This window comes from Apteryx mantelli, chromosome 27 (genome assembly GCF_036417845.1).
Source record: "Apteryx mantelli isolate bAptMan1 chromosome 27, bAptMan1.hap1, whole genome shotgun sequence".
NCBI lineage: Eukaryota > Metazoa > Chordata > Aves > Apterygiformes > Apterygidae > Apteryx > Apteryx mantelli.
Window position 1 is genome coordinate 8,419,349 of NC_090004.1, and position 14,697 is coordinate 8,434,045.

At 43.1% G+C, this 14,697-nt stretch overlaps 1 protein-coding gene across 2 annotated transcripts; it reads right to left on the reverse strand.

Moving 5' to 3' along the window:
• Window positions 1-60: 60 nt before the first annotated feature.
• GNL2 (G protein nucleolar 2) lies at window positions 61-13,527 on the reverse strand. 2 transcript variants are annotated; one of them, XM_067311548.1, is made up of 16 exons: window positions 13,364-13,527; window positions 13,185-13,269; window positions 11,290-11,384; window positions 10,697-10,836; window positions 9,386-9,570; window positions 8,807-8,873; window positions 7,328-7,486; window positions 6,714-6,827; window positions 5,826-5,954; window positions 4,993-5,097; window positions 4,324-4,482; window positions 4,075-4,182; window positions 2,735-3,171; window positions 1,985-2,064; window positions 1,149-1,246; window positions 61-241 (listed from the first exon to the last, which is right to left on the reverse strand). In XM_067311548.1, the coding sequence occupies exons 1-16, from the start codon at window positions 13,425-13,427 to the stop codon at window positions 92-94; spliced, it is 2,175 nt and encodes a 724-aa protein (XP_067167649.1). In that variant the 5' UTR covers window positions 13,428-13,527; the 3' UTR covers window positions 61-91. The 2 variants fall into 2 exon arrangements, with proteins under 2 accessions (XP_067167649.1, XP_067167650.1); XM_067311549.1 differs by lacking the exon at window positions 13,364-13,527 and having other exon boundaries at window positions 13,129-13,196.
• Between the last annotated feature and the right edge of the window lie 1,170 nt (window positions 13,528-14,697).

The following is a 14,697-nucleotide window of genomic DNA, read 5'->3' on the forward strand; positions in this document are numbered from 1 at the left end:
AGGCTTTGAATGGGAACTACAAGTTTTATGTTAAAAAAAAAAGTCACTGCATACTAGAGCTGTTTTATGTAAAATTTAATAGAACCAGCAGTTATTGCTTATGTTTGTATTTCTTGTGCTTTGATCTTTGTCCCTCCAAGCCACTTTTTTTCTTGTTCTTATTCTTATTTTTCACGTTGTGAGTTTCGTAATACCGGACTCCAACTTTCTTGGAGCGCTGCTGCCTCTCAGCTCGTCTCCTCTGCAAATACACACAGAACTCATTAGCAAATCCACATTATCCATAGCCTGAATTTGTTTGCATTCTTTCAATGGGCATTCAGTGTACATTCTGAGTACTTTAAGTGAAATAAGATATAATTTCATACCAAACATTATTCATGTGAATATATGGGCATCTGTATGGAATCTCCCCCCCAGCTAATAAATTGTTAAAAAGGAGGATACGCTTTCATCTTTTCAAAAGTAATAAACAAAATATAGGACGCAAACTGATGTCCAGTCACATAGGAGTCTTCAGAGTGTACACCATGAACAGACTCCAGTCTTCCCCTCCCCTTTGACAGTTTTAGCAGTTCATAGCAATTCTCTAAGAGAAACTTGCTGTACAAGGCATGCTTACAAATTACTTTCAGAGTCCTACAAGCACACTATCTGGCTTAGTGTTTAAGTTGCACCAAAGAGAATTGTTCAGACTTGACTAACACGAACAGGAAATAGTAGCAGGTTTCTTTGTAGCCAGATTTGAACAGCCACTGACTCTTGCCTATCTAGATCCAAATCCTCCAATCTCCCAGCATTTACACCCTTATTTCTTACCAGCATCAGTGGACAAGCTAAGACTGAAAGAACAGTTATGTAGAAAGAATTCTCCATTTCAACACTCCCGCTGTAATAGATACCCGCTGGACCCTTGTATTTACCTTGGAAACATGCTCAGCTGGAACACACTATTGTCACATCTCTCATGTCAGTAGCAGGCCATCCTGTCTTCCCATTTGCCCTACCTCACCTACAGGCCCTGTCCTCTCTCCCTCCTACCAGTGCTAAGTCTCAAAGCTCTTAAATGATATTAGGCAATTCATGTAGAAGAAAGCTAGCTCTACTCCTCCTCTTGTTTTTTTTGTACTACAAGAGATCACACTTACTTCTTTGGATGTAAGTTTCTTGCAGGGCTGTTTACCCAAATGGTCATCTTCACCCTCCTCCTCTTCTGCTTTCCTTTTTCTTCTCTTCTCTGTGCAGCCTACAAACAGCACAGATCACATACTCTAGCATCTTCCAAAACGCCCTTCTGTTTGCAGAACTTAAGACTGGAGGCTGTGTCACCATCCTGTCTATTTCAGCAAAGCATTGCTTTGGTCACGTTATAATAGCTGCTACCAAAATAGCATGCATGTTCCTTACTGGAGAATCACTCAACTATTTATTACTATGAAAGCTGCTCTTCAGCAGCAGGCTGTTTAAAGCCCTGTGCAAGTCTAGAAAAGTTTCTTACTCTTGTACTGTCAGAATAAGGTTCTCCCACATTACTTTGCCTTTAATCAGACTTGAAAACTGAAACCACAGACTCTTGAAAGTCATCACAGTAAAATCCATCACCTGAAGTATCTCCATGCTTTTATAACATTGTAAAACCCTTCCACCCCGCCTTCTGTGGAACATTACACCATGTGGAACGGAAGCTGCTCAGACTGCAATCTGCTAGTAACACCATTCTGCTGGGAATTCAATGTTTGCCTTCACTTTACCTTCATTCACTGGCAGAGCAACATATCATCTTACTATACAGACAGGTGTTCCTGAAAAGGCTACTGGAAGATCACCAGGAAGCCCTTAGGTTAGCTGATGGGCAGATTTAAACAGCTTTAGGGAAAGAACTTTGAGTCAGGAACTGATGAACTCTCTCTTCAACTCCCTCTCTTCTCTTGCTCTTGGGATTTCCAAATGTAGATTTGGAATATATCACGGTTTTTTGGTTTACCTCTGTCTTTATTTTCTTTGGGGTCTTCAGACTTCTGCTCAGATTTCGCAAATACTTTTTCGCTCAGCTGTTTAGGGATTCTACAAGAGATAAAATAAGCAATGAAATAATGTCACAGTCCAAAATGCAGCTCTCTCTTAGAAATGGTCAGCCTCCAACACACCCTAATAGCCTGTCAGGAAAGCCACCGCCTTTGCACCTAGGAAACACAATCTAGTCATCTTGTCTCTGTAGTTAGTGGACTTGTGCAGTGCACAAAGGGACAAAATAACACTTAGCTTCGATAGCTTTGTCCTCAAAGCCGAGGAGTGAGCTTTGCCAAAACTGAGCCTGCTGTATCAGCTAGGATACGCACGTACATGCGTGGAGACCAAAGTGGCATTTCCAAGTAGAACACCAGCCTTGATATTAATCAAGAATGAACTCAATATCAGAAAGATCCAAGGAAATACTATTGCTACCCAGAGTACCAACAGGTTTCTAAACCATAGCCTAAGAGGCAGCTTTCCAAAGGCAAGAACATTTTTGGTTAGGATGGCAAATAGAAAACTTACTTAAATAATATTTCAAAAAAACAAAAAACCCTGCTGCTTAGCCAAATTTCCAATATTAATAGCTAAACTAGAGATGTTGTGGCAATCCTAACAGAGAAACCAGTCTAGCAAGTCACGAATGGAGTGCAACTACAGCAGAACCACATTAACCATTTTTTCCTGTGGAATACTTGAGTCACTGAGCAGAATCAGATACCTTATTGCTGAGAATCTCTTGGCTTTGGCTTTATCCAGGAATTTTTTGCATTTTGCAATCTTTTCCTCCAAAGCCTTAATAACTGCCTTAGAGCTCTCCCGGGCATCTTGTACAGCTGAGTGTGATTCCTCCTCTAATGCAGAGTCTTGATGTTGCTCATTTTCCTCCTCCTCCTCTTCCTGCTCCTCCTCTGCAGAAGAATCACTGTCTGTTTCATCAAAGCCTGACACATCTACAGGAACCAGGTCTTCTTCTGAGAACTGAGGCGCTACATTAATCCTCCCAAAGTTCTGCCGGACGTGTGACATAAGTTGCTTAATTTCAGTGTCTGTATTGTTTTTCTCTTCTGCTGGCTCCACATTTGATGCTACCGGCTCAGAGATTTCCTCCTCATTGTTATCTTGGCTTGATGCCATTGCTACTCCCAACGCAGGAGGCTACAAGAAAGAGTGTAATGGATATATTATCCACAAAAATTCTGACCCACCATCTCTCTATTACATAAATATACACTTTGTATCACCCCTCCTTTATCTTTGATCTGCCATATTTTTTATGGCAGCAGCCTCCGGGAATGGGAAGAAGAAAGGGCAGAAAGTTGATTTGTAAGCAAGCAGTGCCTTCAAATGCAGAATCTTACAAAATGGTACTAGCCTTTATCTATCCTAGCTGTTCTTATTCAACTTCATTCCTTGGTGGGGGGAAGAAGGCACAGAAGGTATGAAAGCATTATAAATAATTCCAGAAAATACATTAAGGGTCAGAGGGATATGGGTATGACTGCACATATAAACCATCCCTGGAAGACAGCCAATGGTAAAAAAGGGAATTTAAAAAAACTGGACTCTTTTTTCCCCCTCAAGTGTTAGAAACAAATCAAGAAGTTTTAATGACTCCAGAATAATCATAAAAGTAATTCCCATTCAGTCACTGCACAGCACATCAGGCTGTATGGAATGAAATGCAATAGCAAACTTGGGTCTGATATTACTGCAAAACAGAGTATTCTCTAGCAACAGAGCCTCACGAGAACAATTTCTATTTTATCTCTCTGGAAAAAGCCTAACACACTGAAGGCTGTGATAATTGCTCACATTTCTGCTAGTCAGATGACTGTAAGACAGCTCAGTGTAAAGCAGAACACAGCTACCTGGTCCTCTCTATGTATTTACCAAATTCAAGCGAGCGTCACCTGAATCACCAGATTAAAGCAGAGCTTGAGATGTACACTGCCCAAGTTACAACAGCAAATACTATTAGGAAAACTGAATAATATGCAAGAGAAAGACAGATCTCCATAATTTCAGGAACAGGGATCGGCATTAGCATCACATTCTCACCTGGGGACCTGCTTCTGCATCAGGTGGCTTCACAAAGAATGGAATTCTGCCCCTCTGCCAGTCATTGAGAACCATCTTGCTCACCGTTTGCATGTCAGGCTCGCCACCCTGAAAGAACCTAATAATAATTTCTGTCCACATTTGCAGGGCCAAACATACCATCTCTGTATTTCCTCATAGTTCCCATGTTCAGTGGTGGAACATGGCCCACATACTCTTCCAACCTGCAAATACAGAAAGTTGTCTCACCTTTAGCAGTTTTCCAGTCCTAGAAGCAAGCTTCTCAAGGAAGTCTTCTGTATCCTTCCAGAAATCAATTTTGTATGTCTTTCTGATGTACTCTGGTTTCGCTCTTTCCAGCACTGCACTAATATGATCTTCAGGGCTCTTAATCTTTTCAACTTGAACCTAGAAACGAATGGCAGAGAGTTAACCCTTTGAAACATCAACATGGATCTTTGTACAAAAGCTCAAATGCTTTAAGCAAGCCTCTGATGAAAGTTCAGTTTCGGTTTTTTCATCACTGCCACCATTCTTTCAGATAACTTAAGTTTAGGAAGGGAAGATGCTTTTTTACACAAATGCAGGACAGTGTCTGCACCAGAAAGCAATTCAGGGAGATGACATAAGGCTCAGGTGCTGCCATTCTCCTTCATACTGACAGTTAACCTGATTCATCTTAATGATGAATCTTAAACTTTCCCTCTGTGTAAAAAGGAACAATTGTACAGACTGCTCAGGCTCTTGGAGAGCTATATAAAGACAATTTCTGCTCTAGTAGACATCCCCTTTCTAAAGTTTGCAATAAATAATAATTCCAAAGTTGTTACTTCTGAAGGTAAAAGTGTGTATTAGTTTCTCTGAACTCATCATACTGACAACCATAAAGATTTCCCATCATTTAGCGCAGATACATACCACTCCCTTCAGTACAATGTCGGTTTCTGTGTCTCCAGATGGATAAACTACACCCGGGCAGTCAATGAGAAAAATCCGCCGCATCAAGGTAATGTATTGCCACACCTGAAAGATCGATAGTCTCCATGCTACCTCCTTCCATTCATAGCCATTGGTTCTGCTTTTTAAACATGAGCTAACAACATACAGGAGTCATCTTAGGAACTTGGTATTACACTCAGAAACATAATAAACCTTAGCATATTTGTTAGCTAACCAACATATATTGCACCTTAGTGCTTCTGTATCAGCTAATGCTATACCTAATGTATCAAAATATTAGCTCACAAGACCAAGATGAGGAAATTACATTCCTGACAAACTCTGATATTCAGAGTTTTTCTTCTTCCCTGATCTTTAACTTCAGTTGCATTTACAAGAAAAGGGAACAGGCTATAAAAGAATGTTTCTGTAACTTTTTCCTTCTTATTTACTGTCACATTCTTGAAGAACACAGTTGGAAAACTAGCACTAACAGAGCCTGACAGCACAAACACACCCAATCATTTGATTCTAAGAAGCATAGACACTGATTCAGGGGAGCTGAGCATTCAGATCGCAGCACTACGATACCAGGAAATTGGCAGACATAGGGAGGTTTCCAGTAGCAGTGCTCCAGAGCAACACCCAATGGTCAGCCATTCCTCAGATCCAGGGTCTCATAGCCTGTATAGTTCAAGTGTTGGCCTTAAAAACGTCATTGAGCAACATCAACTACTTTTACATAAATTCTGCCTCCTGCAATGCACTTCCAGAATTAATTTTTTATCTCAAATATAGGGATTTTTTCCTACCTTTGTTTCACCTGCAATGGGGGCCACACTGCAGACCTTCTTAGACCGCAATGTATTGATCACTGAGCTTTTGCCAACATTGGGATAACCAATGAAACCCACACTGATCTGTTTCTTGTCAGAGTGCAACTGTTAAGAAATAACACATCTTTTTAATAACTCAGAGAAAGGCAGAGTTACTCTTAAAGTTCTAAAACTTACAACTGAGCAGTTATTGTCCTCATTATAATGAAAACAAAGGCAGCTTCAAAGTATACCAGATCAAAAAAATTAGATCAACTCCCTTCTATTAGGAGAAATGTGTAAGGGTATAACTAACAGGTCATTGAAGAACTCCAAGTGTTTAAGAAAATATTTGCTGACCCCTATTTCAAAAGGGAAAAGCGAACCCCTTGCATTCTTTGTTGCTGTAAAATCACTTGTGGGTGCCTCAAGCTAGAAGCCATTTAGGTTGAGAAAGCAAGAAAATACAAACAGAAGCTGAAGACAGCAAATCTAACCAAGGCAACAAAGTGTCTCTCTCAAGAAAATGAAGACACTTAAAAGGAAAAATATCTTAACAGAATACATGCAAGACATGAAGAAAGAGACATATTTCAGACCAGTTTTAGACATTTGAGCGTTACTTAGGGGCACCAACAGGATACTCTTTCTATAAGAAACCTAGACCAGAGATTCGTAGTCAAAGTAACTCTTACTAGATCTGCTCAGTTTGACAAACATTTTGAACATCTCTCAGCAAGGAACATTTTCCAGTTGCTCTCCAATGAAGGCAGCATTGTAGAGGGAATCATTCACTAACAGAAAACACTGGGGGGGGGAGAAGAAAAAAACCAAAAAAACAAAACCACAACTGCCACACACCACCAACACCACAAAGTTCTGTACCTTTCCAAACTGCCTTAAAAGCTGTATGAAGGCTCCTTTGCCAAAAGGGTTTGTGAGACTGGCATGAAAAGCAAGTGTTGGATACTCCTGAGAGAGGACAGCAACCCAGCGCTTCTGAAGAGGAAAACATAGCCGAGTTAGGGATTCTGATCATCACATGGATCCTAAATGCAACTGCCTATGAAAATTACTATGTAAGAACCTTTGAAGCATTTCACCAACCTAACAGCTAAAGGCACTTATTGTTTTTATAAAAGACAAAATTTCCCCCAAACGCCTTCACTGCTAGCTAAAACTAATTAGCTTAACAACATAAAACAGACCAGCTGTGGTGGATATGGATCTTAAAAGGACTAACATTTTGCATACTCTGGAGACATCAGCTGAATGGTTAAATCCAGACAGAGGAAGTAGAGAATTTGTGGCTGGCAACTGCTGCTTGACTGAGCCAAACTTGGGCAGATTTACATTGTAATTGTTACTTTTATAGCAGGCAAGCGGAGAGTTCGCATTGACCCACTGTTACATTATGCTCTGAGACTGGCAACAGAATTAGAACAGAGGCTACAGAAGGAACAAGAAGTCCAAGGCATAACAGGCAGGACAGAACTTACTGTAGCCCAAGTAGGAATAAGATCACATTTGTTCAGGACAAAAATGAGATGTTTCCAGTGTTTTTCCTTTTTAAGGTAGGATTCCACATGTGGGGAGCGAGTACCCATGGGATCCCTGGCATCAAGAACTTGCACGACAACATCTGATGAGTCTATCACCTGAAAAATAACACAGAAGGAAAGGACATTACAGAGAGTAAGGCATCTGCACCTCCAGAAAGAAAACTAGTGATTTGCTAAAAGACATCATTAAGCTAAAAACCTTGTATCCATGATGAACAACCGTTACTCATCCACAGACCAGTGAAGCTCAGACTAATATCCACTGATCCCCCATTTTCTCTTCTGCTACACTCCCCCAAATCCAGACTGGACAGCTAACAGCGTTTACTTGTTCTTATGCACTAGGAGGACGCTCGTAGCACTTGGGAAAGTAAAAACTGCACCAAGAGGGGTAAGTTAATTACTTTAGTGGACAAAAAAGTGTTTTCCATTCATTTTACAGCAGTTCACTTCTGCCATTTCATAAAGGATCACGATATAAAAAGTGTTTTCTGGATCAATATGAAACGCACAAACAAGTAGGAACCTGCTGTTAGTCCACTAAGCATCTACAGCAGGGAGCTGTCATTTTATGACTTGCTTCAAGCCAAGTGAATTTGTTTCACAGCTATTTCCTGCATTTTTGGCAGCGTCTTACTGAAATCTGTTTTGTTCCATCATTCCTAGCACTTCCAAGATCTAAATGGGAAGGTTTTAAGCTACATTCAGAAATCCAGAGCAAAAAGTCAAGCAATTTCACATCTAACAGTTACTGACTGCATGCGAACTGTGCTCTTAAGACCCTAATTCATTCTCTGTCTCCACTCCTCTGGTAGTTGGGGTGACACAAGGGGAACCGAGGGTCAGAGTCTTCCAGAGAAAACCCTGTCAACTTGCCAGATGTTTTTAGCCTAAAGAAACTTAAGGACATCCGATTGGTTTATTTGTGGTAAAGCCCCAAGAATCCTAGAGAGGCTTATGCCAGTCTCTCTCTAGATTATATATTTTGGGGGATGTTTATCACATTGGGACAAGAGCTCCAGAATGAAGTCAGTCAGGCAGAATCTCTATCCCCTTCTACAGCTGTTCTTTTTTTCTGTTCTAGTTGTAGTACCATCTTAGTACAGGACCAATATTAAAAAAAAAAAAAAGTATTATTTCAAGTTTGCCAGTTCAGTTAGACTGATAGGAAAACAGCAAGCAAGTTACATACTTGGGACATTTCTGCATGAAGAAAATCTTAATGCTTCTAGCCAACTTTGAAAACAACAAATTCAGTTGTATCAAAGGTTCCCTAACACAGGCAAGGCCTATCAGTAAAGGGTTTTCAGATCTTTTCTGATTATTGCTGTGTGAAGTTTCCAGCATGGTGCTGAAGCATGTGACTTAAGCACAAAAGTAGATGCATGTCTGCTGTAAATCATAAGTGTTGCTTACCTTGTAGAGCTCACCCCAGATTCTTTTGGACTGTCCCTTCTTAAATATTTCTTCTTGCGCTTCATTCCTGGAAGTGGATTACCAGAGACATCAGCAACCACAGTAACAGAGTTACAGTGTCATCTTCTCCAAAGCCATTTGCAGACACAGGAAATGAGGCCCAAATAATAGAGAGCTGAGATTTGGCTTTTGAGTTTTTTTTTTTTTTTTTTAAACCTACCCATCTGCAGAAAGATTCTACAAACATACACTGTTTTAGAGGGTCATATCTACACATTAGCTGGTTTCCTGTCTGATGCAAAATCTGAGTTTGGGGATATTCAGACATGCAAGAGTAGATGAATTACTAATGAAGACAGAAGGTTCCCATAGAAACAACCATTTGCTTAAATATATAGGGACAAAACAAGATTATAAAATACCAGTCAAATTTAACTAATTTTGCTTGCTTACTCCTCATATGCTAACAGCATTGATGGATGTACTAGAAGCCTTCCCCCCCTCCCCCCATTTTTTGAATAAAGATAAAGCAGGCTGTTCAGAAACGTAAACAATAAATAGCAAAGAGAAGTTATTTACCTTACACCAGTGTCTTCTATCACGAGGTCTCGGTCCTTGTCCTGATCATAAGATTCTGACGAGGCTTCTGCATTCTCCAGCAGAGACTGCACATCACTTGCAGAAAGAGTTGGTTTCTTCCTCTGTGATTTCGGGCCAAATGTTGTTTCAAATGTTTCTGTGTCAAGAATGTGAACTCTGGAGGTCTAACAAAAGACAAGTTGGTAAAAAACACAAATAAACTGTTTTTTCCCCCATCTCTCACGACATGCAGTGTACAAGACCTTAGTACAGTGCTACTCCGCAACCTCTGACAAGAGTTATAGGCACTTTCGTAACAATGTTTGAATTTTCCAACTTAATCTCTGAGAAACTAAGTGGATATTTAATAAGCAACAAAACACATCATGCTTGCCAAAGAACCATGCTTCAGTTCCTTCACTGTTAATATCATCAAATGTAATTAAGGCTACAATGATGAAAATTTAGCTGCTATCTTTGATCATTTCTTGTTTTTCTAACAAGGCACAAATCTCGCCAAATTCACAGATTTTTTGTCAAGGATAATTACAGTCAAAACTGTAGGTTTTAATGCCTGCAATGAATGCCAACTTTTCTTGGAAGTGCATATAATTTGAGCTAAAAGAAGTTGTTTGTTTTTGTAATGCACATTTTAGTCTCTGATAAAAAGGTTACCCAAATTAAGGAAAAATGTTATTACATAAACCTGGAAATTTTCCATATGAAAAACATCTAGCAAGAGTCCAAAATAATAGTTCAGACATCACAAAAGAAACCTAGTATTAAACTTGATCTACTTGCAATGAAGTTCACATGCAGAAGAATTTTTGACTCAAGATAAAAAGTACATACTGGAGTTCAAATTCATCACGCAAGAGCATTAGCAGGGTGAAGCTAGCTCAAAAAAAGGCCTATGTATGACATGAGCTATTAGAAACATTAGAACATGAAGTGGCAAGCTGCTGCAGTCATCCTAAGCTGGCACTCTAACCTTAAAATTTTGGAAGGTAAATTTCCTAACAGAAAATGAGAATTCCTAATAAATAATGCAGATCTTCTCACAAACTACAGGGAAGTAATACACTGTTTCTTTGCCTTTACATTTGCTGTCCAACTGATAGGCTCAGGAACATCCTTCCCCATCCAGAAAAGGTAGTGATTTGCCCTAAATCATCCCCCTGCTTGTAAGGCATATCAAAGAGCGCTTCACCAGACTGAATACATGCAGCATAATCTCCATAGATAAATAATATTCACGACAGCTCATGCTCATAACCCAGCCTTCACCCTACATAGATGAGCAACACACACATGAGGTTTGATCCGATCATGGAAGAGGGACATTGGCAATTTGCTTTGCTTCATCACCACTCTGTAAGGATCTTTCATGACAGTTTCCATCTCTTCTTGAAATTTCTGTAGGGATGATTGCTTGATCACACGAGTATTTCCTGCATGTAAAAAAATATATATATTGCACAGCACTACTCCCTGTGGTAACTGCTTCAGAGATCAAGGGTACACTAATAAAATGTTAGTGCTCCATCTGGAATCAAAAATACCAGTGACAAAAAAATAGAGGATACATACTGTACGCGACATAAGCCACAACATACAAATATATGGGCAAACCCAAACTCACAAGAACAACCAAAGTGGACAAAACAAACACACTTTAAAGCAGCATGCAGAAATCAAATACCAAAAGTATAAGTACATGCAAAATGTACTATGTATCCCATCATCTTATATTATCCTATATCCCAGCCTACAGTGAGGCTCCCTCACCTTCAGTATCTGTCCTACACAGCATTGAGACCAAGATGTTGATATAAATGTACCCTCAGAACACACAGAGTTCAACAGTCTTTAAGCTTGTCAAGTCTGAAAGTCGAAAAACTCACCAAACCACTTAATATTTGGTTCCACTCTTGCAACGGTGCCTGGTGCCACTGTTGACTGATACTGTAGAGGCTTAATCACTTTACCACGTTTGTTTCTAAGTGACAAATGAGAACACATGTAAACGCTCAAGGGCAGCACCCATCCCTTTAGCAAATTTTGTTCACTAGACCAGAAGTCCCTCCAGAAAAATTCATAAAGCCCCATTAATCTAGAAACGTACCCCTGCAATTGTTACCAGCAATAGTACTGCCTGCAAACTGGAATAATGTAAACACTGGAACAGGAGAAATGGAGTGAACCAGTGCATATGTCCTTACATTGGAATGAGGTCACCATGCCAGAACTATTCTCACCCAGTGTGCCACAGCCCCCTTAGCAACCAGTACCCCAGTCTGCCACTTCAACCACTGTCCGGGCTTAGATGGTGGAAAAGGCACTTTCCAAGAGTAAAAACACGGCTTCCATACACTCCAGGTCCATCCAAGCCTTTGTGTTTGCACTAAGGTGGCAAGTTTGGCAGTACAGCCATACCGACGAGAAGAGCATTACCTACTGACACATACTGCCTCAGTGAGTCTTTCTTCCCACAAGAACTGATTACTACAATGGGAAGAAATCACTCTTCATTGGCTCAAGGTCAGACTGGAAGGTATCCTATCATTGTCACTTCAGTTAGAAGACCATGAATTATCCTAGGCTGACACTTCTTTTTTTCTTTTTTTTTTTTTTTCCCTTTCCCCTGTGCCAAACCATGGAGCAATGCCTCTGAAAAGCACCTCATTAGAAGTTTTCATATTTTGAACCCTGTTCTCCCCGCCCCCCAACCCCAAAACATTAAGTACAAGCAACTGTGCATATTTATAAGATCTACTTAGAGACACAAAAGTGCATGTAAAGCACTGAAAGACAAAGGATAAAAGTTACCATGTGATGGACAAAGAAAAACACTATTCTAATTTCCCTACAAACCATCTCGGAAATCAGATGGCACTTGCAGCCAAATTCAATAAAACCTCTAAGTCCCACTCCAGCTTGACCAAAGTATAAATCATGAAGACTTTATTTTTTCTCCGTGAATGGCTTACTGGGGTGCAAAGAGTAAAAAAGTAGTATTTCCTAGTAAACTCCTCATGCACTCATATGGAACTCTTTAAATTAGCTGTACCCATCTGCTTGCGCATAACAAGAATCATAAGATAAATTCCCAGGTTGAGACCTGGCTTAAATTTATGATTTTTTTTTTAAATAAATATGTACTTCCCAGTCTTCTATCAAAACAAAGTGAAATCTGGCAAAACAAAATGAAACTCTTAATCTAAACCAGCATCCTCAGAAACCCCACGGCACCTACAACATGGCAGAGATGCATGTTTATAAGCTGGTAATTGCTCCAGAGCCAAAGACTCTCAAGCGGACTGAACCGGTGTCTCTCACTAAAAGAACCAGATGGAACTCAGGTTTTTCAGACATTTCAGAGCTTAGCATTTTTGAGTTATGTTGCAGTTTTAAACAAACGAATACTGGGCATTTTTGGTTTCATGACATTCCAGTGAGATAATATCAGCTGTTGTTTCATGTGTTTCCCAGCTGTATTCCCTGATACACATCGCTGGTGTGTTCGGGGTCCAAGATAGAGCTCCCTAGCTCACGGTATCACCGGGAATACAGCGCTTCGTCAAGCCAGAACAGCTGTCGGCAACGCGGGTCCGCTCTGCAACGCGGGCTAGACGTGGCGGCACCGACGGCCGCGCTGCGCCTCGGAGCGGAGCGGTTGCGCGCGGGCCGCGCGGTCACACCGCGGGGCCGGTCAGCCGCGTCGCGGACAAACGGCCTCCTACCGGCTCGGAGCTGGCGCCGGGCGGCGCCGCAGGGGGCCCTGCCCCGCCGCGCTCACCTCCGCTCCTTCTCCCGGTACATGTTGAGGCGCCGGATGGTGGCTCGGTCCCGCATGTTGTGTCCGCCCGCGCCCGCCACGCGATCTGCGGAGACAAGGCGGCGTCAGGCCCGGCCCGGTGCGGCCTGGCGCGGCCCGGCGCGACCAGGCCCGGCGCGGCCCCCCAACCCCGCACCTACCGGGGTTGGTGCTGGCGCGGGACGGGTTGACCGTGCTGCGGCCCTTGTAGCGTGGCTTCACCATCGTGGCGCCCGAGGCCGCCCTCGCGGCGGGGCTGGAAACCGGACGGGACCGCGCGACCACACGCGCCGCACCGGGAGGAGACAGCGGCGGCGCACAAGAACTTCCGGGGTCGGGGGCCTTACGCAGTTCCGACGGCCCCTGACTTCCGGCCGCGCGGCCCCCCCCCCCAAACCCCGGTTGCCCCGCCCCGGCATGGGCGGGCGCCATGGCAACGCGCGGCGCACCGGGATGGGCGTCGCCATAGCAACGCCCCCCTCCCACGCCCCGCGGCGCGGCCGGGCCCGGTGGCGGCGGCGGCGGCGGGCCCGGGGCCGGGGCCGAGGCGGGGGCCTTTCCCGGCCGCAGCCTCGGGGCGAGGCCCGGGACGCCCTGCCCGAGGCCCGGGCGCCGCCGCCTGCCCGGGGCCCCGCGGGAGGCCTCGGGAGGGGCGGGCGCGGGCAGCGCGGGCCCCGGCGCGGGCTCTGGTTGCCGGCCCGGCCCGGGGGGCCGCGGCGCTGGGAAGGCAGGGCGGGCCGCGGGAACGAGGGCGCTGGCAGAGGGATTCCTATTGTCTCTGCGCTGTTGTTTGTTCGCGGAGGGATAATGGGAATCGTTTGGGAGCGCGGCGTTAATGCTATTTCCAGTCGCAAGGGGTTTGCCGGTCCCGGGATGCGGACGGGAGCGCGGCATCCCTCCCGCAGCAGGGCCGCGCTGGTGGGGCGTTTGCAGGCCCACGGGGCTGTTCTTCCTGGGCTACTGGCAACGATCCTTTAAAATCAGGAATAACAACACTGGCTCTTTCTACGTGCATGTAAAGAATTGCATGGACAGGGCAATAACTTACATCAGATTTAGGCAAACTGTGCATCTAAAGTCCAAGTCTACATTCATGTTACTGCCAGATTATAGTAGATGTTGGAAGGATCCTCACCTAGGGGAAATGAACAAAGCTCCTCTGAAACTGTGATAATTTATACCAGAGACTGGGCTGAGGCCAGACTGCCCAGCACACTGGGGAATCATTCCCCAAAATGAAGGTCTGGCCCATCATTTCTAAATACTTATTAGCACTGGAGTAGTCACTGCTAGTTCCATTTCCCTTCAGTTCTGCCAAAGCTCTTTTAAGCCCAGAACAATAACAGAACTTCAGAGATTTTGTTCTTTGAATGGTTTTCAGCATTTTGCTTTTAGATAGTTCATAGTCCCTGTCATACAAAGTAGTCCTAATTAGGTAGGACTTATGAGATGTTTTGCAAGATGGCAGTCTTGAATTTTCAGTCTGTTTTTGTTA